This window comes from Microcaecilia unicolor, chromosome 4, assembly GCF_901765095.1.
Source record: "Microcaecilia unicolor chromosome 4, aMicUni1.1, whole genome shotgun sequence".
NCBI classification, from domain to species: domain Eukaryota; kingdom Metazoa; phylum Chordata; class Amphibia; order Gymnophiona; family Siphonopidae; genus Microcaecilia; species Microcaecilia unicolor.
Genome location: NC_044034.1, coordinates 99,481,275 through 99,505,448, shown reverse-complemented (window position 1 = coordinate 99,505,448; position 24,174 = coordinate 99,481,275). Strand labels below are relative to the sequence as shown.

The 24,174-nt window shown below is 42.8% G+C and overlaps 1 protein-coding gene across 5 annotated transcripts in view; it reads right to left on the bottom strand.

Moving 5' to 3' along the window:
- The window catches only part of ENOX1 (ecto-NOX disulfide-thiol exchanger 1), a 661,896-nt gene that overhangs the window by 31,242 nt on the left and 606,480 nt on the right, over positions 1-24,174 (bottom strand). For 4 of the 5 annotated variants that reach the window (XM_030200535.1, XM_030200536.1, XM_030200537.1 and 1 more), the window contains exon 14: positions 14,485-14,538. The exons of the other annotated variant lie outside the window; for it this stretch is intronic. In XM_030200535.1, the coding sequence (XP_030056395.1) occupies positions 14,485-14,538 (54 nt within the window). The remainder of the gene's footprint in view (positions 1-14,484; positions 14,539-24,174) is intronic. 5 annotated transcript variants of the gene reach the window in all.

The following is a 24,174-nucleotide window of genomic DNA, read 5'->3' as shown; positions in this document are numbered from 1 at the left end:
AAATCTGAGAATGGAAATCATGAAGTAGCAAAATCTGATATAAAGTAGGTACAATCAGTTCAAACTATTTAGTAACTGATGTGGCTACTTGCCTCTCTGGTTTGATGGGTTACAGAGTAATAGGGGAATTTGAAAGTACTGGATCTTTTCTTAATATTTTTCCTTTATTCTCCTTTGTTATGAGAATTGGAACTACTAATTGTAGTGGACTTGAACTGAATAATTTCTGGGGAGGGGAGGTTTCATGATAGCATTGTGCTTATTATTTCAATCAGTTTTTTTGCACAAGTTTAGCTTCATTTGTCTTTATTTGAAATTTCATAAATAAAAAAATGTTCTAAAAATGGAATAATCTTAATGGGGTGGAGCTAGGGTGGGGCGGAGCTAGGGTGGGGCGGGGCTAGGATGGGGCCCCACCAAATTGGTCTGCATAGGACCCCGCACTTGCTAAGACCGGCCCTTAAAAGATCTTCATAGAAAGAAAAAAGAACCCCCCCCCCAAGCACACATTCAACTAAGATAGTCTAACCCTTACTTTGAAGATTTTTTTTTAAAGATGCTGGGTCTGAGAAGGAATATATTACTTTGAAAACTAATTTTGACATTTGCAGGGGCATCTTAAAATAAAGGTTACCCCCTAAATCAAACACCCCGATTCTTCAACAACAGGAAAGATTTCCTACACATTTGTTAAAACTGTGACTGTGAGCCCTTGTGCCCCGACAGAGCACAGTGGACAGAAGGATATCACTGCACTCGGTCGGGCAGCCGAACAACCCCAGCTTCACCTGGGAGCGACCACCGTTCCCCAGGAGCTGAGCCCCCAGGTGCAGGTGGCCACCAGGACTTCCGGTCACAAAGGGGGTCAAACGGCCGCTGGCCGTGGCAGGCAGTAAAGCAGAGAAGGGTCAGGTCCAAACCACGGTCAGGGCTGGCAGCAAAGCAGAGAAGAGTCAGGTCCAATCCAAGGTCAAGGCAAGTGAAGAAGCAGACGGAGTAAAGCACAATCCAAAGCACCAGACCTCTACCAAGATAGAAGCCGAAGCAACGTATGGAGGTAGCTGCGGTTCTTAAATAGTCTCCTCATCGGCAGTAAGCTCAATCAGCTGAGGAGAACACTCCTGGGTAGGTGGTCACTGGAGAGGGGCGGAGTGTAAGACGGGAAGTGGCCAATCCCGCACAGGCAGAGTGGAAGATCCTGGGCACCGCGCCGGAAGGGAGCCCCACCTCCTCAGGACGCCGACAGCCAACATGGTCAGCCACCAAGGCGAAACGGCCAAGTCCGAGCAACATGGCCGGCCACCGGGGCGGACATGACCGGCCAACGTGGCCGGCCACCCCGCTACCAAGACTGAGCCCGGACTGGCCATGCAGACCGCACTGCAGGTGAGGAACGTAACAACATTTGAATGGCCACATCAGGAAAAATTTGAACCCTCTGACCACAGACTTAAAAATCAACATTTTATTTTTCTCCAGTAAAAAAATGATACCAGCGATGTGGCTCTCGTGGCAATATCATCCTAATTTGCTTCAAGAAAATGAGACACATTTAAACAAGCCTGAGAAACTGCCACCCTCTGTTTCACTAACAGCACAAACATTTCTACAAAGCTAATCTAGTCTAGAGCACCCTGTCTTAGGAGAACCCCCAGCTAGTCAGGTTTTCAGGATATCCGCAATGAATGTTCATGAGACAGACTTGCATGCAACGGAGGAGGTGCATGCAAATATCTCTCATGAATATTCATTGTGGATATCGTGAAAAAATCCGGACTGGCTGGGGGTTCCCCCGCCCAAATAGATTTAGGAAATATATTTTCTAAGAAGGGTCTTAGGGAACAACAACCTTGTTACAGAAAAATTAAGGAAATGCAGGTTACTTGACCTGGCCACCTCTATATCCTCAAACTTAAAATGAGTAAAATATCTTTAACCATAGATGTAGTAGTCTTCAGGGTACTGACCTGCAGTTCCAAAGTGGACAAAGAAGTGTCCACCTGCAAAACCTTTTATTTAAGCCTTCTAGTTTCCCCTCAGTCTCCTTGGTGAAATCAGAGCTGGCTAATGGAACCCCTCAACAGTCGTTCAGTCCTGGAAACAACATTCCATATACAGTATTAGCCAGGGTAATCTCCCCAGCAAACTCCTCCTCACCCTGTCAAACTCAACAGGGGTGCCACCCGTTTTGGCATGGGAAATATCCCAGGTAATGAAGCAGGGCTCTTATCATGAACCCGACTGTCATTAGCAGATTCCACTGTCCCACCTGATCCTGTCAAGCCTCCCAAACTGGTAGAAGAAGCCATAGAAGGAGAGGGAGGGGTTCTATCATTGGAGCTAAGCGATAACCATTGATTTGGAGATATACACTTTTCATCCCAGATCTTCCTACTTGTGCAAACACAGAAACGGCCGCTGACTGATTAAATCACTTTCGGGGGGGGGAGGGGGGGGCTATCCACTAATTTTTACTGGCACTTAACAGGTTATCGCCGCTGAAAATTAGCTGAGGTGTCCCAAGAACAGTAGATCTGCATGGAACTACACTTACCCACCCTCTTATAGAATAGCGCCTAAGTGCTTCTGCAGATCTGAAAAGGAAGCGTAATGATGAGAGGGGCATGGGTGGGTAGGGGCGTTCCCTTAAAATGATCACTGTGACATAGAATTTGCAGGATCCATGCCCAACTTGTGTACCAGGATTTACACCTGGTTTCAGTTGACGTAAATGCTTTGGGTATGGATTTTGGCTTTATGCTCTGTCAGGGCCAGTGCTAGGGACTCTGGCACCCCCCTGCAAATTATTATTATTATTATTTGTAGCATTTATACCCCGCTCTTTCCCACTCGATGGCAGGCTCAGTGCGGCTTACAATAAATGGGAACAAAGTGTAACAGATATGACATAGGCTCAGTGCGGCTTACAATAAATAGGAATAAGGTGTATCAGAGATAATATAAGATATGGATACATCATATTACAGAGATACAAATTGTATAGAGAATGAGAAGATGAAGGAATATGGGGGCAGGATAAGGTATGGTTAATGCTAGTGGTTTGGTTTAGAGATGTGGTTTAGGTAATTAGATTAAGTTGGGTCGTTCGAATAGGCTCAATTGAAGAGGTATGTTTTCAGCAACTTTCGGAAGGGTAGAAGTTCGTTGGTTGTTCTAATGAGTCTTGGTATGGCATTCCAGAGTTGACTGCCTATCACGGAAAAGTTGGAAGCGTAGTAGGTTTTGTATTTGAGGCCTTTGCAACTAGGAAGATGAAGATTGAGATATGTTTGAGAGGATTTGGTCCTGTTTCTGTTTGGGAGGTCAATTAATTTGGTCATGTAGCTTGGAGATTCTCCGTGGAGGATCTTGTGGATCACTGTGTGTATTTTGAAATTTATTCGCTCTTTGCTGGGGAGCCAGTGTAACTTTTCGCGGAGTGGTGTTGCACTTTCAAATCTTGATTTACCAAAAATTAGTCTGGCTGCCGTGTTTTGGGCGGTTTGGAGTTTTTTCAGTATTTGGGTAGTGCAACCAATGAATCAGCGTGGGTGAGTACTGTGGACTGTACCAAGTTGTGGAAAGTTTTTAGAGGGATGAATGGTTTTACTCTTTTCAGTACCCATATCATGTTGAACATCTTTTTCATTATTGCTGTTGCGTGAGTTTCCAGAGTCATGTTCATGATGTGGAAACTCTCAGCCAGCACCCCCTCCCCATTCCAGTTCTCTCTTCCCCCTCCCCCCCAGGGTAACAAAATGCTAAAGGACATTTAAGCTGCTTGTAATTAATAAGTTCCATGTGTATAAGCCAACCATAAGAAAACCTTTCCAATTTCCTTTCTATTTAATTTCAGCCAAAAATTCATGCAATCTGATTTTCAGTGGCGCTAGCACTGTTTCTACTCTAAGATGGGGCACCTGAAGGGTAAGATGCAACCAGCATCATTTTCAACTTGCCACAATGCTGGTTAACTAGCTTCTTGGTTCATTCTCCATAATTTGTCTCAATCTCACCTTTTCCTAGTTTGGAACATTTTTTTAAAAAAATGTACCGCCTCACCAAAATTTTCTTCTAATGAACATGGGCTAGCATCTACTGCCTACCTATTGCTTCCTAAAGATTCATGGAAGATTAGGGACTGAGATTATTTGTGTACTTCAATCTGCAGGGTCCGGCTGTGCAGAGTTTGTGTCTTCCGAAGTGAAGGTATAGCAAGCTACAGAAAGGAGATTGGGTGTCAAGCTCATCCTCTGACTCCCCTTATATTGGAAACTCTGTCCACTGAAAGATGAGTGTGGGAGGTTTCTAAATTTAGGAGTAGCTCAAGGTAATTAAAAGAGTGAAATGACATTCTCTCCAAATTTAGCTCTTCAGCTTACTACTTAAAAATCTATTTTTAAAAGTTCACCATAAATTGTATGTACACATCATGCATACTTAAAAAAAATTTAGTTGAAAACATATGCAAATTATATTTTTGAAGTTTATTACGTCTATTTGTCTAGCACGTTTAAAAGGGGACTCGGCATTTGCTAATTGCACAGATAAATGTTTATTTCTACTTGTAAATGCAAAAATGCTGATTTGAATGTGAAAGACTGACAGGCACCAGATGATCAAAACCCCGCGCTGTTCCAAACAACGCTCCAAAAATAGCACTGGAACAGCGTGGGGCATTATTAGACCTATGATCAGAGATAATTGCATGCATCCGTGCGAATTTGCATCAGCAGCTCCCAGGCTCGAATGGTGAGGACCCTTGACAAAGCGTAAGTGAAACTGCAGCGTTACTTCCTTGAAGCACATGGCCACGGAGGAAGACGAAATATGGAGATTGCGGGTCGGACCTCGGCTGGCGGGGGTTGGGGCCCCCCACCAGCAAAAGTAAGCAACGGGGGAGGGTTGACGGTGGGGAGGGGGTGGAGAGAGGCAGCGGCGGCGGCGGGGGGGGAGGGAGGCAAAAATGTGCCCCCCCTCTCTGGCTCTGGCCCCCCTTACCGCCGGATTCCAGATACGCCCCTGATACAAAGAAACAAATACTCAAGCACAGATAGCCAATTATTGAATTATCGTAATTCTTGTAGTGCTAATGTTCAAACATAAATCCAGAAAGAACAAATCCTAAGTCTAGAACAGCATAAGAGCCTTTTAGGAGTTCTGGCATCATTGAGGGCTCTGTTGTGCAACCAAACTTGAGCTGCAGCAATGGGGCCAAAGACAGTCAATCTGGGCAGAATGAATAAAAAAATGTACTGAGCAAACTTTATAATCACATTTTTACAGCAGACTCTGTATGAAATGCAATATACATCTCTGCACTAACAAACTTGGTTCAGTCTATAGTATGGCACTGGATTCAGTGGATAAAAATAATGAATCCTTTGGTATCGCATGAAAGCGTTAGCAGCATTTTATGATAAGTATTAATGCTCGTTTTTTATTGCAACAGCATTAGTCATAATGAACTCATTACAGAGCTTTATAAATATGTTGCTCTCAAAGGCAGAATACCATGCTTTAGTTTCATTAAATGGATATTCATTAACATAAGTTTCACAATATGCAAAGAAGGACGCCTACAAGGTGGTAAGTTCATAAAGAGAAAACATCAGTACAATTGGGGAGAGAGTGCTGATTTATAAAAATCAGAGCTGACTAGAAACAAATAGAAGAGAGTATGAAAAAGGAGCCCATTAATGCAAAGATAAATGGCTCCCTAGCTTTGGACTCATACGCAAGCTTTAATAAAACCATAAAACTCACTACAAAATAAAATTGTGCTAAATCACAAGTTAGTTCCAGGTACATAGTCTGCAGCAAAGTAGAATATAGTGACAAGCTGAGCCCCACACAGCCAGGGCTATATGGAATTCCAAATTGTGCCCCAAATTTTCTCCTGACTTTGTGTTCAGTGCTTACTCCCTAGATTAGACTAATTTGTGGCAACTTTTCTGACTTTTTTCCTGTAAATTATTACCAAGATTTGTGCAGCGCACACATAGCGCTTTGCAGAAACGGGGGGGGGGGGGGGGGGGGGGTGCCTATTTTTCATAAAGGCAACATGTTCACTTACATGCCCTTATAAAATTATCCAAGGGAAAAACATATTTCTAATTGATCTCAGGCAAGTATAATTTATTTATTTACTTAAGCACTTCCTAACGTGTGCAATCACAAAAATTCTTGGTGGCTAACAATCAGAACATTCATAATTCAATAGGAACATACGTCAACATTAATAAACATTAATAATAAACATCAACTAATATTAACATATATCAACATTGACAAATATTAAAATAAAGTCTCATCATCAAAACATGTCCAGTGTATTAAAATTCATAGTGCAACAGTCCTTTATTCCAGGCCATAAGCCTGTTTAAATAATGTGGAGGGGCATAATCGAACGGGGCGCCCAAGTTTTCCTCGAAGGGGCGGGGAAACCTGTATTATCAAAACAAGATGGGTGTCCATCTTTTGTTTCGATAATACAGTCGGGGACGCACAAATCTCAACATTTAGGTCGACCTCAGAGATGGTCGTCCCCAGTTTTCGGCGATAATGGAAACCGAGGACGCCCATCTCAAAAATGACCAAATCCAAGTAATTTGGTTGTGGAAGGAGCCAGCATTTGTAGTGCACTGGTTCCCCTGACATGCCAGAACACCAACCAGGCACCCTAGGGGGCACAGCAGTGGACTGACTGATGCACTACCTGAATGGAAAAAGGCATGCAGTAGTCACTAACCACTTCCCACCCTGAAAAAACAACTTTAAAAACTTTTGTCTTTTTTTTTTTTTTTAGAGTATGGGTGAAGGACATCCTTCACTATGCCTCCGTCCCTGCGACGGCAGTTGAGGACGTCCTTTGCTATTTATTTATTTAGATTTTGCTCACACCTTTTTCAGTAGTAGCTCAAGGTGAGTTACATTCAGGTACACTGGATATTTCTATGCCTCCGTCCCTGCAACGGCAGTTTAAGACGTCCTTCGCTATGCCTCTGTCCCTACAATGGTGAGGACAGCAGTTGAAGATGTCCTTCGCTATGCCTCTGTCCATGCGATGGCGAGGACGTCCAAAATGTGGATGTTTGTGAGAAGGATGTCCATGCCTGTTATGCCTACGACACCCCCTTTATTTATTTGGATTTTGAATCACAAGTAGTAACAGTGGGATTTGAACCGGCCACCTCTGGATTGCAAGACCAGTGCTCTAATCACTAGGCCACTCCTCCACTCCACTCCCTTGAAATTTGCCCATCCCTGTGGGGGGGGGGGGGGCAGTTGAGGACGTCCAAAATGTTTGAAAGAAGGACATCCATGGCTCCGTTATGCCTCCGCTGACACACACATACCTCCCCCCCAGGAACCTGCATTCTGCCCCCCCCACAGGAATGGCCAAATTTCAAGGGAATGTACCTGAATGTAACTCACCTTGAGCTACTATTGAAAAAGGTGTGAGCAAAATCTAAATAAATAAATAGCGAAGGATGTCCTCAACTGCCGTCGCAGGGACGGAGGCATAGCGAAGAAGGTCCTTCACCTATACTCTAAAAAAAAAAAGCAAAAGTTTTTAAAGTTGTTTTTTTCGGGGTGGGAGGTGGTTAGTGACCACTGGGGGAGTCAGGGGAGGTGATCCCCGATTCCCTCCGGTGGTCATCTGACCATTTAGGGCACATTTTTGTGGCTTGATCATAAAAAAAAAGGACCAAGTAAAGTCGGCCAAGTGTTTGTCAGGGACGCCTTTCTTTTTTCCATTATCGCTTGAGGACGCCCATCTGTTAGGCACACCCCAGTCCTGCCTTCGCTAAGCCTCAAACACGCCCCCGGGAACTTTGGTCGTCCCCGCGACGAGAAGCAGTTGGGGATGCCCAAAATCAGCTTTCGATTATGCTGATTTGGGCGACCCTGAGAGAAGGACAGCCATCTCCCGATTTGTGTTGAAAGATGGGCGCCTTTCTCTTTCAAAAATAAGCCTGATAGTCATCAACACTCTTTCGAAAATGTCCAAATTTTGTGTTAGCCTTAAACTTCTTGGTAGAGTATTCCATAATGTTAGACTGACTACTTTGAATATTGATTTTCTGTAGTCTTCCAGTCTAATACATTGAATAGAACAAATCTCCAAATGTGTTTTGTATGCTAATCTTAATGTATGTATGTTAGAACCAGGGCTGTGGAGTTGGCGTCAGAGTCATGGAGTTGCAGTTGGAGTCAGAAGCAATTTTAGGTGGAGTCAGAGTCGGAGTTAGTAAAAGTGTACAGACTTTCACTCCAGCTTCAAAATAAAAAAACACGATAATATATCATAAATTTATCATTTTAAACTTATATCTTTGTCCTGGATCTAAAGTTATATTAACCAGTACTTTAGTTTTAAAGAACAAAACCATTTAAAGCCTAATATCAGTAGGTGTCGGATTCAGAGTCAAAGACAGTAGAAAAATAGAGAAATTGGAATAAAAAGTTTGATGTACTGACTTCACATCCCTGGTTAGAACTGTTGCATTTGCGTGTATTTTATAAAACATGCACATAAATGCCAACCCTACACCATTCTGCTTATTTTTCACCTCTGGGAATGCTCATGTGCATATCATATCAAACTAGGCATTATGGGGTAATATTATAAAAGGGTTTTTTTCATGCATATACTTTAATGATTGTATAAAAGAGTATTACCCCTATGTATAATAATTTGCTATGGTAAGTAGGTGTGTACTAGTAGGTGTGTGTTTTGGTGAGAGGAGTTTGGAGGGAGTGGACTTCCAGAAAAGAAGAAAATTTACTGGAGAGTATTTTACCTGCTGAGAAATTGCATTTACATTTGGGAAAAGGTAGATTTAGAGTTAAATAGCTAACCCCAGTCCGGCCGATATTCAGAACCATTTAATTGGTCAGGAATGGTACCTGGCCGATTAAATGTTCTTAGCCAGCTATCTGGCGATATTCGGCAGGAAATAGCCAGCTATCTCCTGTTGAATATCGCTGGTTAGCACATAACCAATTATATCACGCGATATAACTGGCTATCCGCCAATTTTCAGCGCATCACTGGCAAAGATTTGCGGCCAAATCTGGCCACATCAATAGCAGGTCTACCTTTGGCTGCTATGAACTTAGCTGGCCAGTGCTGAATATTGACTTGGTTGGCTATGTTCTTAGCGGCCAAAGTAAATCGGATATTCAACGATGGTCACCGGAAATGGCCCAGCATTGAATATCCGGGCTCAACAATGACTGGGGGAGACAGCCCGGCTTCCTCCCGAGGTCTGAATATTGGACCCAGTGTCTTTATTTTAAGTTACTCTGCTTATTTAGCAAAGGCAGTTTAAGGATAGTTTATCATTTAAATTCTCTGTTACAGTTTCATATATATTTTGTTTTACAGTATAGGCTAGCATTTAAAGTTACTGCTTTAGAGTTTACTGTAGCTCAGTGTACAGCACAGCTTGTAGTTAAAGGATACCTCTGCTTAGAGTTTAATACCCTTCCCATCTCCTGGCCTGATCTTTGATTTCTAGGGTTTTGAACATTAGAAGGCTAGAAGATTTAATTAGGGCATCTCTATCGGCCAATAATTAGTTCTTAGCAATATAGTCCATTTTGGGTCTATGAGTAACCTACAAATAAAAACTAAACTAAAACTAAATATTATCATAGCCTAGCATATAACTAGCAATCTTAGGGGACTTCAGTTTATATACTCCTACTCCATTAGCAACTTAGTTAACAACTTACCAATACTAAGATGCAGGCAGCAGTCCAGCAGCGAGATTGAGGCTATCCAGTTTTTTACACTGGCAATTGTTTGATTATTTCCCAGTTGTTGAGAGAATATCTGTATGTACTCAGTGCAAAGAACTCCTAGTGCTCAAGGAACTGGTCCAATCCCTGAAGACTAGACTAGCCCACTTAGAGGAGCTGAGGCAGACAGAGAGGAATACAGAGGAGGTCTTCAGGGACATAGTAGAGAAATCCCACCTCCAGACTGGCAACCTCTGCATAGCCAAGGAGGAAGAAGATCACCTGGAAGGACAGCATCACCTTAGAGAGGCAGGAAGTGATCCTGCAGCCAGGAACACCCTCAAGGGATGCAATATCCTCTCGGACCAAGGATGTGTCTCCAGGGTCTTCTGTCCAGGAGGGAAGGGTTAGGATGAAGATTCAATCATCATGCATATAGATAGGTGGGTGGCTGGTGGATGTGAGGATTGCTTTGTCACTTGCCTGCCTGGTGCAAAGGTGGCAGACCTCACACATCACCTAAATAAGATTTTAGACAGTGCTGGGGAGAAGCCTGCTGTCTTGGTACATGCGGGTACTAACTACATACGAAAATGTTGAATGGAAGTTCTGGAAGCCAAATTTAAGGGCCCTTTTACAGAGCGGCAGTAAGCCCAATGCAGGCTTACCGCTCGCTCTTTCAGGACTACCGATGGCCCAATGCAGCTTCCGGCAGTAGTCCCTCCCTGAGCGCGCACCATTTCTGGGGGAAAAAGAAACCCCCTGGAAATGGCTTGTGTGGCAATAACCTGGCAAGTAATGGGTGGCAGTAAGGGCTCCCCCTCGCATGGCCATGCAGTAAGAGTTCTCTTAACTCATGGCCATGTGTGCCTGGGGTCTTTTTACCCACTGTGGTAAGAAGGGCCCTGACACGCGGGAAAAACGGCCCACGCTGCCAGTGCAGGACCCTTCCACAGAAAGGTAAAAGGACCACTTAGACTCTTAGCTAGAAAGCTGAAATCCAGACCCTCCATGGCAGCCTCTTCAGAAATGCTTCCTGTTCTAAGCACAGGAAGGAAAAGACAGGCAGAGATCCATAGTTTCAATGCATGGAAGAGACAATGGTGCAGGGAGAGATTTAGATTTGTTAGGAAGTGGGCTACATTCTGGGAAGGGGGGAGCCGATTCTGGAAAGATGGGCTCCACCTTAACCAGGGTAGAACCAGACTGCTGGCATCAACATTTAAAAAGGAGATAGAGGGAAAGGGAAAGGAGATGGGTTTGATATACCGCCTTTCTGTGGTTGCAAAGAAACTGGGAGAAAGCCAACAATCGCTCAAAAGCACATAGTTTGGAAAAAGGTACCTTTGAAGGGCATCACCAAAATAGGGAAGCTAGAACATCCTAATAGTGAGGTTGCAATAAAGACCATAGCAGATAAACAGACTTGAAAGATTGCAAATTATCACTGTCAACTACTGAGCAAGTTATTAATAGGAATAAAAAAAAACATTGCTTGAAGTGTCTGTATACAAATGCTAGAAGGCTGAGAAATAAGATGGGGGAGTTAGAATATATAGCACTAAATGAAAAGATAGAAATAGTGATCTGGTGGGCTGAATATTCCCCCTTTACTGTAACTGAATGAAACTCACCTTGAGTTACAACTGAAAAGAGGCAGGAGCTAAATACAAAATTCCTTCCTTTCCCTTCTGATTACCTAATTAGTATAGATTTTACATTAGTGTTAATTGAAGTGCATCAACAGCCCTTTTAACACGTGTTAGATGCCTGCAAAAGATAATACAGGTATTCAACACAAGTTAATGCCTGCATTACTATTAATGCAGTTTTACATTGTCCCCCTAGCATGCAGTAGATTAACCCTCATACCATTCCAGACTGTCTTAGATTGCAATAAAAGCTAAAAAATAAAACTAAATCCGGAAATTTTAGTAGTGCCATTCATCCACATGGTACCAACGAAAATATACATAGATTTTTGATTTGATTTACCACCAGTTCTCAAGGAACATCAAGCACTATGTATTAGAGAGGGAATTGAGTCAAACAAAATAAGCATTCTACATGAAACAAATAGCAGCGTGGAATTCTTATGGATATAAATTACATACATGAAGGGAAGGAGTATACTGAAAGGGATGTACTACTGTCCGCCAGGACAGAACAAACAGATAGATGAAGAAATATTTCCAGAAATTAGGAAAGCTGGCAAACTGGGCATCAGTATAATAATGGGTGATTTCAATTACCCACATATTGACTGGATAAATGTTACATCAGGGAGTGCTAGGGAGGTAAAATTCACAGAAGAAATAAATGACTGCTTCTTGGAGCAACTGGTCCAGGAACTGAAAAGAGGGGGAGCTATTTTAGATCTAGTGGAATGCAGGGCATAATATGAGAGGTAAAAGCGTTGAGTCTGCTGGGAAACAATGATCATAGCATGATCAAATTTGAGCTAATATCTAGAGTGAAGTCACAAAGGAAATCTACTGTAACAGCATTTAATTTTCAAAAGGGTGACTATGATAAAATGAGGAAAATGGTTAAAAAGAAGTTAAAAGAATCGGCTGCAAAGGTTAGGACTTTAAATCAGGCATGGACGTTGTTCAAAAATACCATCTTGGAAGCCCAGATCAAATTTATTCCAAAGGCAAAAACTCACAGTTAACAACTTTTTCAGGTACATCAAAAGCAGAAAGCCTGTGAGGGAATCCATGGGACTGTTAGATCATGAAGTAGCAAAAGGGGCAACATAATGCTGATTTTTAAAAAGGGTTCCAGGGTGATCCAGGAAATTACAGACTGATAAGTGCCAGGTAAAACAGTGGAATAAATTTACAGAACACATAGAGAAACACAGTCTAATGGGAGAGAGACAGCATGGATTCAACCAAAGGAAGTCTTGCCTCACCAATTTGCTTCATTTCTTTGAAGGCATGAATAAACATGTTGCTAAAGGTGAGCCAGTTGATACAGTCCGCCTTATTTTCGAAAGAGAAAGACGCCCATATTTCGACCCAAATCAGGAGATGGGCATCTTTCTCCCGTGGGCGCCCAAATCGGTATAATCAAAAGCCGATTTTGGGCGTCTTCAACTGCAATCTGTTGCGGAAATGTCCAAAGTTGACGGGGGCGTGTCGGAGGCGCGGTGAAGGCTGGACTGGGGCATGTTTATCGGCCGAGGAGAGATGAGCGTCCTCGGCTGATAATCAAAAAAAGAAAGGCGTTTTTAGTGCGAATTTGGGTCACTTTTTTTGGACCCTTTTTTTCATGAACAAGCCCCAAAAAGTGCCCTAAATGACCAGATGACCACCGGAGGGAATCGGGGATGACCACCCCTGACTCCCCCAGTGGTCATTAACCCCCTCCCACCCAAAAAAAAAACAACTTTAGAAACTTTTTTTTCCAGCCTATATGCCACCCTCAAATGCCATACCCAGCTCCATCACAGCAGTATGCAGGTCCCTGGAGCAGTTGTTAGTGGGTGCAGTGGACTTCAGGCAGGTGGACCCAGGCCCAACCCCCCACCTGTCACTAACAGGGGCATTTTCAAAAGAGGACGCCCATCTTCCGACACAAATCGGGAGATGGGCGTCCTTCTCTTAGGGTCGCCCAAATCGGCACAATCGAAAGCTGATTTTGGGCATCTTCAACTGCTTTCTGTCGCGGCGACGACCATAGTTCATGGGGGGGTGTCGGCAGTGTACCGAAGGTGGGACGGGGGCGTGGTTAAGAGATGGGCGTCCTCGGCCGATAATGGAAAAAAGAAGGGCGTCCCTCATGAGCATTTGGCCGACTTGGTCCCCTTTTTTTCATGACCAAGCCTCGAAAAGGTGCCCGAACTGACAAGATGACCACCGAAGGGAATCGGAGATGACCTTCCCTTACTCCCCCATAGGTCACCAACTCCCTCCCACCCTAGAAAAATATTTAAAAAATTTTTTTTTCAGCTGCTATGCCAGCCTCAAATGTCATACCCAGCTCCATCACAGCAGTATGCAGGTCTCTGGAGCAGTTTTTAGTGGGTGCAGTGCACTTCAGGCAGGCGGATCCCCAGGCCCATCCCCCGCCACCTGTTACACTTGTGGTGGTAAATGGGAGCCCTCCAAAACCCACCCGAAACCCACTGTACCCACATGCAGCTGCCCCCCTTCATCCCTAAGGGCTATGGTAGTGGTGTACAGTTGTGGGGAGTGGGTTTTGGGGGGGGGGGTTGGGGGGCTCAGCACCCAAGTTAAGGGAGCTATGCACCTGGGAGCAATTTGTGAAGTCCACTGCAGTGCACCCTAGGGTGCCCGGTTGGTGTCCTGGCATGTGAGGGGGACCAGTGCACTACGAATGTTGGCTCCTCCCATGACCAAATGGCCTGGATTTGGTTGTTTTTGAGATGGTCGTCCTCAGTTCCCATTATCGCCGAAAACCAGAGATGACCATCTCTAAGGTTGACCATCTCTAAGGTCGACCTAAATGTTGAGATTTGGGCGTCCCCGACCGTATTATCGAAACGAAAGATGGACATCCATCGTGTTACCAATGGATTTCAGAGTGTGTTTATCTACTGTTTTAATATTATTTTATATTGTAAACCATTCTGATTTACCTTGTAATAAGTGACGGTCTAGTAAATGAATAAACAATAAACAATATTTTCAGCAGTCACATTACTTCTAAACATATTTTTATAGTACAAATAATAAGTATAGGAAAACAAATTGTGCAGATACCTACATTTGTGTGACAGTCATGAACTCTGGTCTCTGGTAATCCTTTGACACTTTTTAACTGCAAATTTATGAGGAAAAAAATAGCAAAATATCAATGTAGTGTCTTAAAAAGGCAGGTTATATCTCCAATTAAAAAAACAACAATTGCCCAGTTGAAAAAATATCAAAAGGTTCTGCAAGGTAAAGAAATGAACTGTATGATTCTAGTGGTATTTTATCAAAATGTGTTTTGTAATAAATATGCTTTGACATGATTTGAAGTTTTTTTTAGAATCATTACTTTTGAAATCAAATTAGCATAGATTCAAGCAAAATTACTTGAATTGACTCAGAAAGACAGTATGTAATTTGATTTCACATCCCTGATGGTGTTAATTTAAGCTTTTGGTATGTTGGTATTTTGTTTAGTGGATAGCTGTTTTTTTTGGAAAGAGAGCTTTGTCTATCTAAACTGTCAAATTACTTAACAGAGGCACTCACACGTTGCACCTTCTGCACTTTTAATTCCAAAATTTACAAAATTTGGCATAAACTGGTCGCAGCTTTATTTATAAAACATCAATTATAATAATTCAATTTACTTGTTTCACAAACCAATAACATATACTGTCTCAAAACATACAACCTTAGTTAGTCGGTAACGATCAATAAACATTTGATTAATTATTTGTGTCATTCACTGCCCTTGTAGTGACACAAGACCCTGAATTTATTCCCCAAACCTTCAATCCATGATGGTGCCGTACATGAACCATTTCCTTAATCCCATTTATTATCCATCCCACCTGTTATCCCTTCCTTTGTAAATTACCTATTGTATACAGACCCCACAGCTGTGACAATAACTCACCTTCCTTGTTTTTTTTTATAATCCTTTTGCTTACCGAATTCAATACCTCTCCTGACATCGGGCAGGTGGGTGAATAATGCCCTCCTCACGCCTAGCTTCCTCAACAAATTCCTCCTGCCAAAATCGCTACTGCTACAACTTCTAACCCTCAAACCTGATTGGCTAGCCTTCATTACCTAGCACCAATCAGCAGCTCGCCCTCCCTCCCTTTCTCTCCTAGCATCCCACCTATCCCTGCTAACCTTACACCCTGGTTCCTATCCCTCTTAACCTTTTCCTTTCCTTCTCAACTCACTCCCTCTTAAACCCATTCTTTTTCCCCTTCAGTGCAGGCTCGGCCATGTTATGGTACCCTTGATTTATACCTGGGGCACACCTTTTTTCCACTTCATCCTTTGCTCCCAGTGAAAAGTTTTGAAAGGGTTTAACCCCCCCCCCCCCCCCCGATTCTATAAATTTGGGCACCTAAAATTGCATGCGATCCTGAGATCCGCGTGCAAATAAATTAGCTAATGAGTCATTATCAATTATTGATGTTAATTAGCTCTAATTTGGATTTGCGTGCAAATCTGGCTGAATGTGATTCTATAAAGATCCGTGCCCAAATTCTCTCATGTGCAACCCCAAAAGGGTGTGTGGCTACAGGAGGGGCATGGGTGGATCAGGATCATTACAAAAATCTACATGCAGTGTTATTGAATTTGGAGGCTACATGTCCAAGTTGCACACCAGGATTTACACCAGGTTTCAGTTGATGCAAGTCTTGTGCCGCCAAAATACATGCAAAGGGCTATTCCATAAAGAGCGCTCAGCTCAGATTGCCCTTTGTAGCATAGCACTGAGTGCGAATTTTTCTCAGGGTCTACTTTTTGGCACTATTTACTGAACCCGGTCCTTGGCGCCTAACTTTAAGAATTATGAAACTCAGGGGCCATAGGTAATGTGCAGAAACAGGGGTTTTGTGGTAGTTTAGCAGTTTCTACACCTTAAACCGTGTGTTAGTGCATTTTTCCCGAAAATTTTTCTGCCAGGGGGGCATGGCAAGTAAGCATTACCCAGCTAGTGCGTTACATTTACCGCACACCTACAACCATCTAAACTTCAGGAAATCACTAAAAACCGGCCTGTTCAAAAAGGCATACCCTACCGACCCAACATAAATGCCTACACTCTGCAACCATAGGCGGTCAGTGGCCCAACTATTTGGGGAGGCTAAAGGGGGCGGGGTTAGGGGTGGGACCAGGGGCAGAGCTTACCTCCATAATTGTCTGACGACACACAGAAAAAAAATAAGTAAAAATAAAATAGTCACTGTTAATACCTTTTATTAAATTTAGATATTAGATATGTATCATATGTCAAAGAATAAAGTGGCTGCTCAAAGCATATACTAACCACAATTGCTCAACTGCAAAACACTATGCACAACTCTGTGCAAAAACACACTCAGAACCTTACTGTACCATAAATATTACACTGGGCAGACCCTAATACACCAATATAGCACCCATAGGGAAAATGCAGACCGTCAACAATATGAAACATGGGATCATAATATCACAATTCTCATGTAGAGCCACAAAACACCCTTTTAGGGTGGATAGTGTTCACAATGAGCTCCTTTTGTAGATCCTTCAAGAGGTAGTGTGTCATGATTTACGCTGTACACCCTTTCTGATGTTTTGGTGCCACCTCAGTAAGCCCAACACACAATCTCTCCACTGCAAAACACTATACACAAACTTGTGCAAAAACACACTCATAAGCTTACCAAACCATAACAGCACTAATTCCAAGGACGGGACGAGCTACAACCTTTATGTGTGGAAAGGCAGAACTATAATTACACCGGGCTCTAAAACACCAGTACACAACCTAGTGAAACAAAAACAAAACAAAAAGGGCTGCAAATACTACACGTTAGCAGAATACTGCATCTTGATCACACATGAAAAACACATGACACAACGAATATGAAGGCAAAATACTGAACTGGAAAGTTACCTCAAGAAGTCGGACTCAGCATGCAGCAATACTAGAAAAATTGAAACTTACATGCAAAATATCACAGATGTACACTTCAATTGAATGCCGTATCTCCAAAAAAGATATAACAGAATTAGACAAGGTTCAAAGAAGAGCGACCAAAACGATAAAGAGGATGGAATTCCTTTCACATGGGGAAAGGCTAAAAAGGTTAGGGCTCTTCAGCTTGGAAAAGAGATGGCTGAGGGGGGCTATGATTGAGGTCTACAAAATCATGAGTGGTGTAGAACGAATAGAAGTAAATCGATTTTTTACTCATTCAAAACGTACAAAGACTAGGAGACGCTCAAGGAAGTTACACGGAAATACTTTTAAAACAAATTGGAACAAATATTTTTTCACTCAACGAATAGTTAAGCTCTGGAGCTCTTTGCCAGAGGATGTGGTTTAAAAAAGGTTTGGATACATTACTGCAGGAAAAGACCATAGTCTGCGATTTTAGACATGGGGGAAGCCACTATTTGGCCTGGGATTAGTAGCAAGGAATGTTGCCAATATCTGGGTTTCTTCCAGGCACTTCTGACCTGGATTGGCCACTGTTGGAAACAAGATACTGGGCTAGATGGACCATTGGTTTGACCCAGAATGGCTATTCTTATGTTCTCATGACCTGCAGACTGAAACTCCTCAAGTGCTGCTTGTCTCAGGGACTGGGAGCCAGCACTGATTTTCATCAGTAGGGTACCCAACTTGTAGGCAGATCCATGCAGTACACTTCTCAGGAAATAGTAACATAAATAAGCAGCAACAATTCTATTCCAATGCAATATTTTCTTAATACTAAAGCCCGCACAATAGAGGGAAAGGAGATAACTAAAGGAGGCATTTAAGGCAAAAATCTCAAAGGGAAATAGACACTACACAGCTGATCAGTGCTAGACAATTCTCATAATGCAGGTTAATTCAAGACCCCCCCATCAGGTCCACCCACAGGCCTATGTAAAGCAGGCTTACCACTCAAAAATGGAACTGAGACAAATAAAAAAATACATATTTCACATTCTTATAGTGAACAAGACATTTACAAGGAAATTTAACAGGAAATGCTCTTTTCTTCATTGAGCTGGGTAGTGCCAGGCCAATTCAGGGCAGAGTGGGGGGAGGAGCCAACAGTTATACAGGCATTTGCCATATTCAATGCCGGTGCCGGCATAGCTAAGTGGGTAGACAGGACTGCACAAAAGTCAGTCCCATCTTGGGGCGGAGTCAGAAAGGAGCCGAAAGTCATGCAGGCACTGACCATATTCAGTGTCAGTGCCCATATAGCTAAGCGGGTAGATAGGCCTGTACAAAAGGAAGTCCTGTCTTTGCCGGCTTAGCTATCTGGGTTGGCATTGGCATAACTTTCGGGACACCACCTGACCTCAGATGTTCAATGTTGGTGCTTGGACATGGCCTGGCATTGAATAATTATTAATTAGGACGTATTTAGTGTCACCTAATCCAAGGTTAAATCTGCCCCCAGCTGTCAGTGGCTTGAAAACCATTGACCACTGTGTGCCAGATATTGACTGACAGTTACTCTGATGGCCATACCAATCCCAGTGTCTAAGTCTCCAAATTGCTCCTGAAACACTCCTTGTCTGCAGTCACAGATGAAGTTTTAATTATCTCTGGGCACTGTCTCCAAATGGGTTAGTTTTGAGCGTACTATGACAGGAATGAACCTCACTCCTAAGCCAGGGTATGAGGAGTATGATCTCAGTCTCTCAAATTTACTCCTAATGCTTGCTGTAGTACTTGCATTGTGCCAAAGAGAGCTTCCTTCTGGAGTTCATAAGCTGTAACATGTATAGGCAACTTATCCAGGTGCCCTTGGATGTTCTTTTTGATCAAGCCCGTGACACCCAAAACGATGGGAAATATTTCTGTATCTTTCTGCCACATTTTCTTGGTCTTGGACTGCATTTCTTCATACTTGAGGATATTCCCTCTTTCTACGCGATTCACTGAGTAATCACTTGGGACTAATACCTGTATAATCAACGCCGTTCTGGTGTTTTTGTCTTTTACAACTATATCGGTTTTACTTGCATCCAGCTTTTTATCAGTTGGGATGGGGATGTTCCAAGTGATCGTATCTCTTCATTTTCCAAAATTCTCTTACAGTCATGATCTCAATTCTTTTCCAGTACACTGATGTTGTAATGCTTACTGAGTTTCCAGTGAATGAGCTGAGCCATCTTGTTGTGCCATTCTGTATAAAAAATTTCAGCCATCATGAGTACTTCACAGCCAGCCACAAGATGAATAACTGTTTTTAGCTCTTTGTGTTTCAAGTGGTTTTCTTTTGCCATGTTGTACCTCTGTAGAGGCTGGTCATTTTATAAAGGGTTTTCTGCATGCAAAACCAATTTTATACACAGAAACGTTCTTTTATAAGATTGTGTTGTTGTCGATATGTGTATCGATACGTGCTCCTACAAGATTATTTATGCTTATATGCACAATGCATACAGATGTTCCTGAGGCACAGATTTTGCTGAGAAGAGGTGGAGTTGCAATGTACATGCATATTTCATAAAGTAAGCAGATACACGTGTAGAATACACACACACACTTGTTAATACCAGCCTTAGAGCAGATGTCATTTGTACATTTCAATTTGTATGATATTGCGAAGGGCTTTAACAGTCTATTTTATAAAGTCAAAAGTGTCTCCCAGGGGACCTTGATGCCTATCACAAGCTGATTTTGAGGCACTGGGCCTGCAGGCAGGAATGCAGATGGAGAATTTCCACACAGGTTTGAGGGAATGCTGGCAGGGTTGCCAGGTGGAAAATTTTTTTCCCACCCAATCCCGCACAAGAAACAGCCCAAAACCCGCCCAAACACAAACCCCGCCCCTGACACCCCCACCCCCGCGTCATCACCCCCGCCCCCGCCGTCATCAACCCCGCCCCCGCCGTCACCGGCCCCGCCGTCACCGGCCCCGCCTCCTCCGTCACCGGCCCCGCCTCTCACGTCATCGGCCCCGCCTCCCACGTCATCGGCCCCGCCCAAAATGTCACTAACCCCGCCCCCCGCGGCCGAAAAAAACCCCGCCCTGAAGCCCAAAAACCAGCCCAAAAAACCGCAACCCGCCGCGGGCAAAAATTTCCCGCGGCGGGTCGCGGAAAACCGCCCAATTGGGCGGTAAAACCGCCCACCTGGCAACACTGAATGCTGGATCTCATCACTCCAACCTTGGCTGCTTCCCAGTGGGGACAGCCAACTCCCCTTGCATCACATTACCCTTAATTATAGAATTTAATTTCATTATCCTTAATACAAGAGGAGGTGTCAGGCTAGTTCGCAGCAAGACGACCAGCCACAATTGAAACTACTATAGATTAGGAAATGAAGGAGAGCAGAAAGAAAGATGGCTAAGGATCTGGAGCCCAAGCCTAGCAATACCCCTGGGGATGGCGTCTTTGTTAAAGGTGATATATGGCACGTACCTTTTATAGGCTGCTGCACTAATGGCACTATATCCATGATTCACACCTCTCTTAGGGCATGAATGCACCACCTTCATGAAGCTGACAAGCTTACCGGCACTGATGCCAAAGATTGTTGTGCAGTGTAGTACACTGCATTACCACCATCCCAGGTGGCCAGAATTTTCTGATTACTATGTCACATTTCACTCGTACGGCTCCTGTTCTGATGTTTACTGTCTCCTTTTTAACTCAGTTGCAGCAGGATACCTATGAAAGACACTCATTTGTTTAGTTCAGCAACTGATATAAAATGGTCTGAAATTGTAGTCCAGAAAAATGATAAATATTGATACACGGTTCGAGATGCTTTAGGTGTGTTGACAAGCAAAATTCATTTTGTCATAACATTATCTCTCTCTTGACTTTCTAATTTTGATCTAGTGCTCTCTCTAAGAGGGGTGTCTTTCCACATGGTGCCTCCTTCATCTGTATGCCAGCCAAACCTCCTGCCATCACAGCAGTAATAGGCTCACATGTCAAAGCACTAATCCGGTGCTGGAAATTTATGAGTGGCATGAGTCATTCATACAGGGCACTAAGATATAATTTCCACAAGAATGCGCAGACACAGCTTATGGAAAACACTGCTCTCATACCAAAGCAGTCTGGGGTATTTTTGTCTAGCAGAATGCTGTTAGAAAACCAGGCTATTGGCACAGTTGTATTCGCTGGATTTATGGTTGTATCATTAAAAAAACAGCTCAGAATAATCCTTCTACAGACAATGTTCAAAGCAATTTAGCCATGCTGCATGAAACCAGCTCTCCTTCAATACGACTAAGATCCAATTGCAGTATTGATAAGAGGTGATCCTGGGGGCCTTTAGGTTGGATGAAGGAAATAATGCACACAGATTGAATTTTCAACACTTTGATGAGCAATTCTATAAAGGGGTTCCTATTTTTAGGTAACAAAAATAGACCTGTTTGGATCCATTATATATAAGAAAGAAGGCACCAACTCTCCTTTACAGAATACTAGTGTGGCAAAGTCAATATGCGCTTGAAATTTAGGTGTAACCACTCACAGCTGACAGAGTTGGTGTAGATACTCATGCTTAGATTGCTAAAACACCACATGTAAATTACAGTATTTATGCATGCAAATTGTGCCCTGCCCTCTTCACGCCCAATGTCAAACTATGTTCCATCGCATTTAGACACCATGTTATAAAACAGTACATAGCAATAATATTGGCATTTATGCATACATGTATACATATAGGGGGAGATTCTATACATGGCGCCTGAAAAATCTGCATGGAAAAAAATTACGCCTAGGCGTATTCTCTAAAGTATACCTACATTTTATAGAATAAGCTCAAATTTTCAAGCAGTACATAGAATACGCTGAGTGGTTCGCCATACAACCAAATTTGGTCACATCCATTTACAACACGTTTTCCTTGGTGTAAATCCCAATGCCTAAATTAGGCGCAGAGCAGGTGTATTCTATAATAATGCGAAGAGATTTTAGAAACGCCCATGTCCCCTTTGCAACTATGCGACTTTGAATTTAGGTGCACCACGTTATAGAACACACTTAACTAGTTGTGTGCATAAATCTCAATTAATGCCAATTAGTGCTGATAATTGCATGTCAACATTTAATTAACAGCGCTGATTAGCAAGCTTACCGATTGTTATGTGGATTGTTATAGAATATGATTCGGTTTCCATGCGGAATTTCAGGTGCTATTCTATAACAGGGTGCGTAAGTGTAGTTTTGCACAGATCTGCCTATTTTTGGCCATTTCAGCACCTTGCTTCTGTTGTAACGCTTTTCCATGCGGAAAAATTGGTGCAAAAATAGAGCATAACACCATATACAGAATTTCCTATATAGCAGTACTCATACTTTCTGCCACATCTACAGACAGGAATTGGAGTTAGAAATTATTTTTAAGTATGAAAATTGGGCAGAGCTATGCACATCTATAGGCTCATCACCCTTTATAAAATACCATTCGGTGCTGATTTTTTTTTCAGCATTATTCATTTAGTGTGCACTAATGTCAGCATGCTGGCTGAATAGCACTTCCACACCCATTCCCTGCTCATGCACATCCCCTCCACAAAATAAACAGAAAAAAATAAATACCACACAGTTAGCGTGCAGAAAAGGGACAATTACTGCAAGATACTTAGTGCAAAATACGGTAAGCGTTTTTTGGCATGTTAACCCGCATTGGAGGAGATTCTTTATATGGTGCCTAAAATATCAGAACTAAAATCAGTGCCAACTATGCCTATTCTATAATCAGCACCTAGTTGATATCTTGGTGCCTAAATCTATGCGCATCCATTTTCACCAAAGAAAACATGTAGATTTATACACACTAGGCCATATTCTATAGCTACACATGTAAATTTCAGAACTCCCATGAAACACCCATTACCACTCCCCTTTTTGCCTGGGCACGTAAGAAGTTTGGCGCACTCTATTACAGAATACACTTAGCGAGTTGTACGCCTAAATTTTAATTAGTGCCAATTAGTGCTTATTATTGCTTGTTAAGTGCTGTTATCAGCGCTCATTAGCTTGTTACTCCAATTAAGTTGCACGTGTTGTTATAGAATCTGCGCCAATTTTGGTACAGATCTCTAGGAACACTATATAGAATCTGGGGGGCCCTTTTAACTAAGGTGCGTAGGTGCCTACGTGTGTCCTGGGTGGTAATTCCATTTATTACATGCGTCCGATACGTGCGTCCAAAAATATTTTTTATTTTCTACCGCATGGCGCTAACCGGGCAGTAATTGGCAGTGTATGCATGCTGACGAATACCGCCCAGTTAACGCATGAGACCTTACCGCTAAGTCAATGGGTGGCGGTAAGGTCTCAGGTCCAAAATGGACACGTGCCAATTTTTATTTTGCCACACATCCATTTTCGGCCAAGGAAAAAAAGGCCCTTTTTGCAGGTGCGCTGAAAAATGGACTTGTGCGCATCCAATACATGTGCCTACAACAGCGCAGGCCATTTTTCGGAGCAGCTTAGTAAAAGGACCCCTTGGAGATTAGGGCTTAGCGCACCTTAGTAAAAAGTCTGTCTGTTGTTGATATAGGTTGTTTCTGGGTACAATCAATAGTTGTAATGATAATTTCTAACAATATTTTATGTTAACACCATTCCCAGTGATATTTTACTATTCTCATTCAGGTCAACATTCAGTTTCTGCAGTCAGCAATTTTTAAAGAAATGTCGGCCATAGCAGGTAAATAAAACATGGATATTCAGTGCCTCTGTTCAGACTGCAAATGGCACTGAATATTTGGATAGTGAAGAGTGCCGCCTTTTTGCTGACCTAACTTTA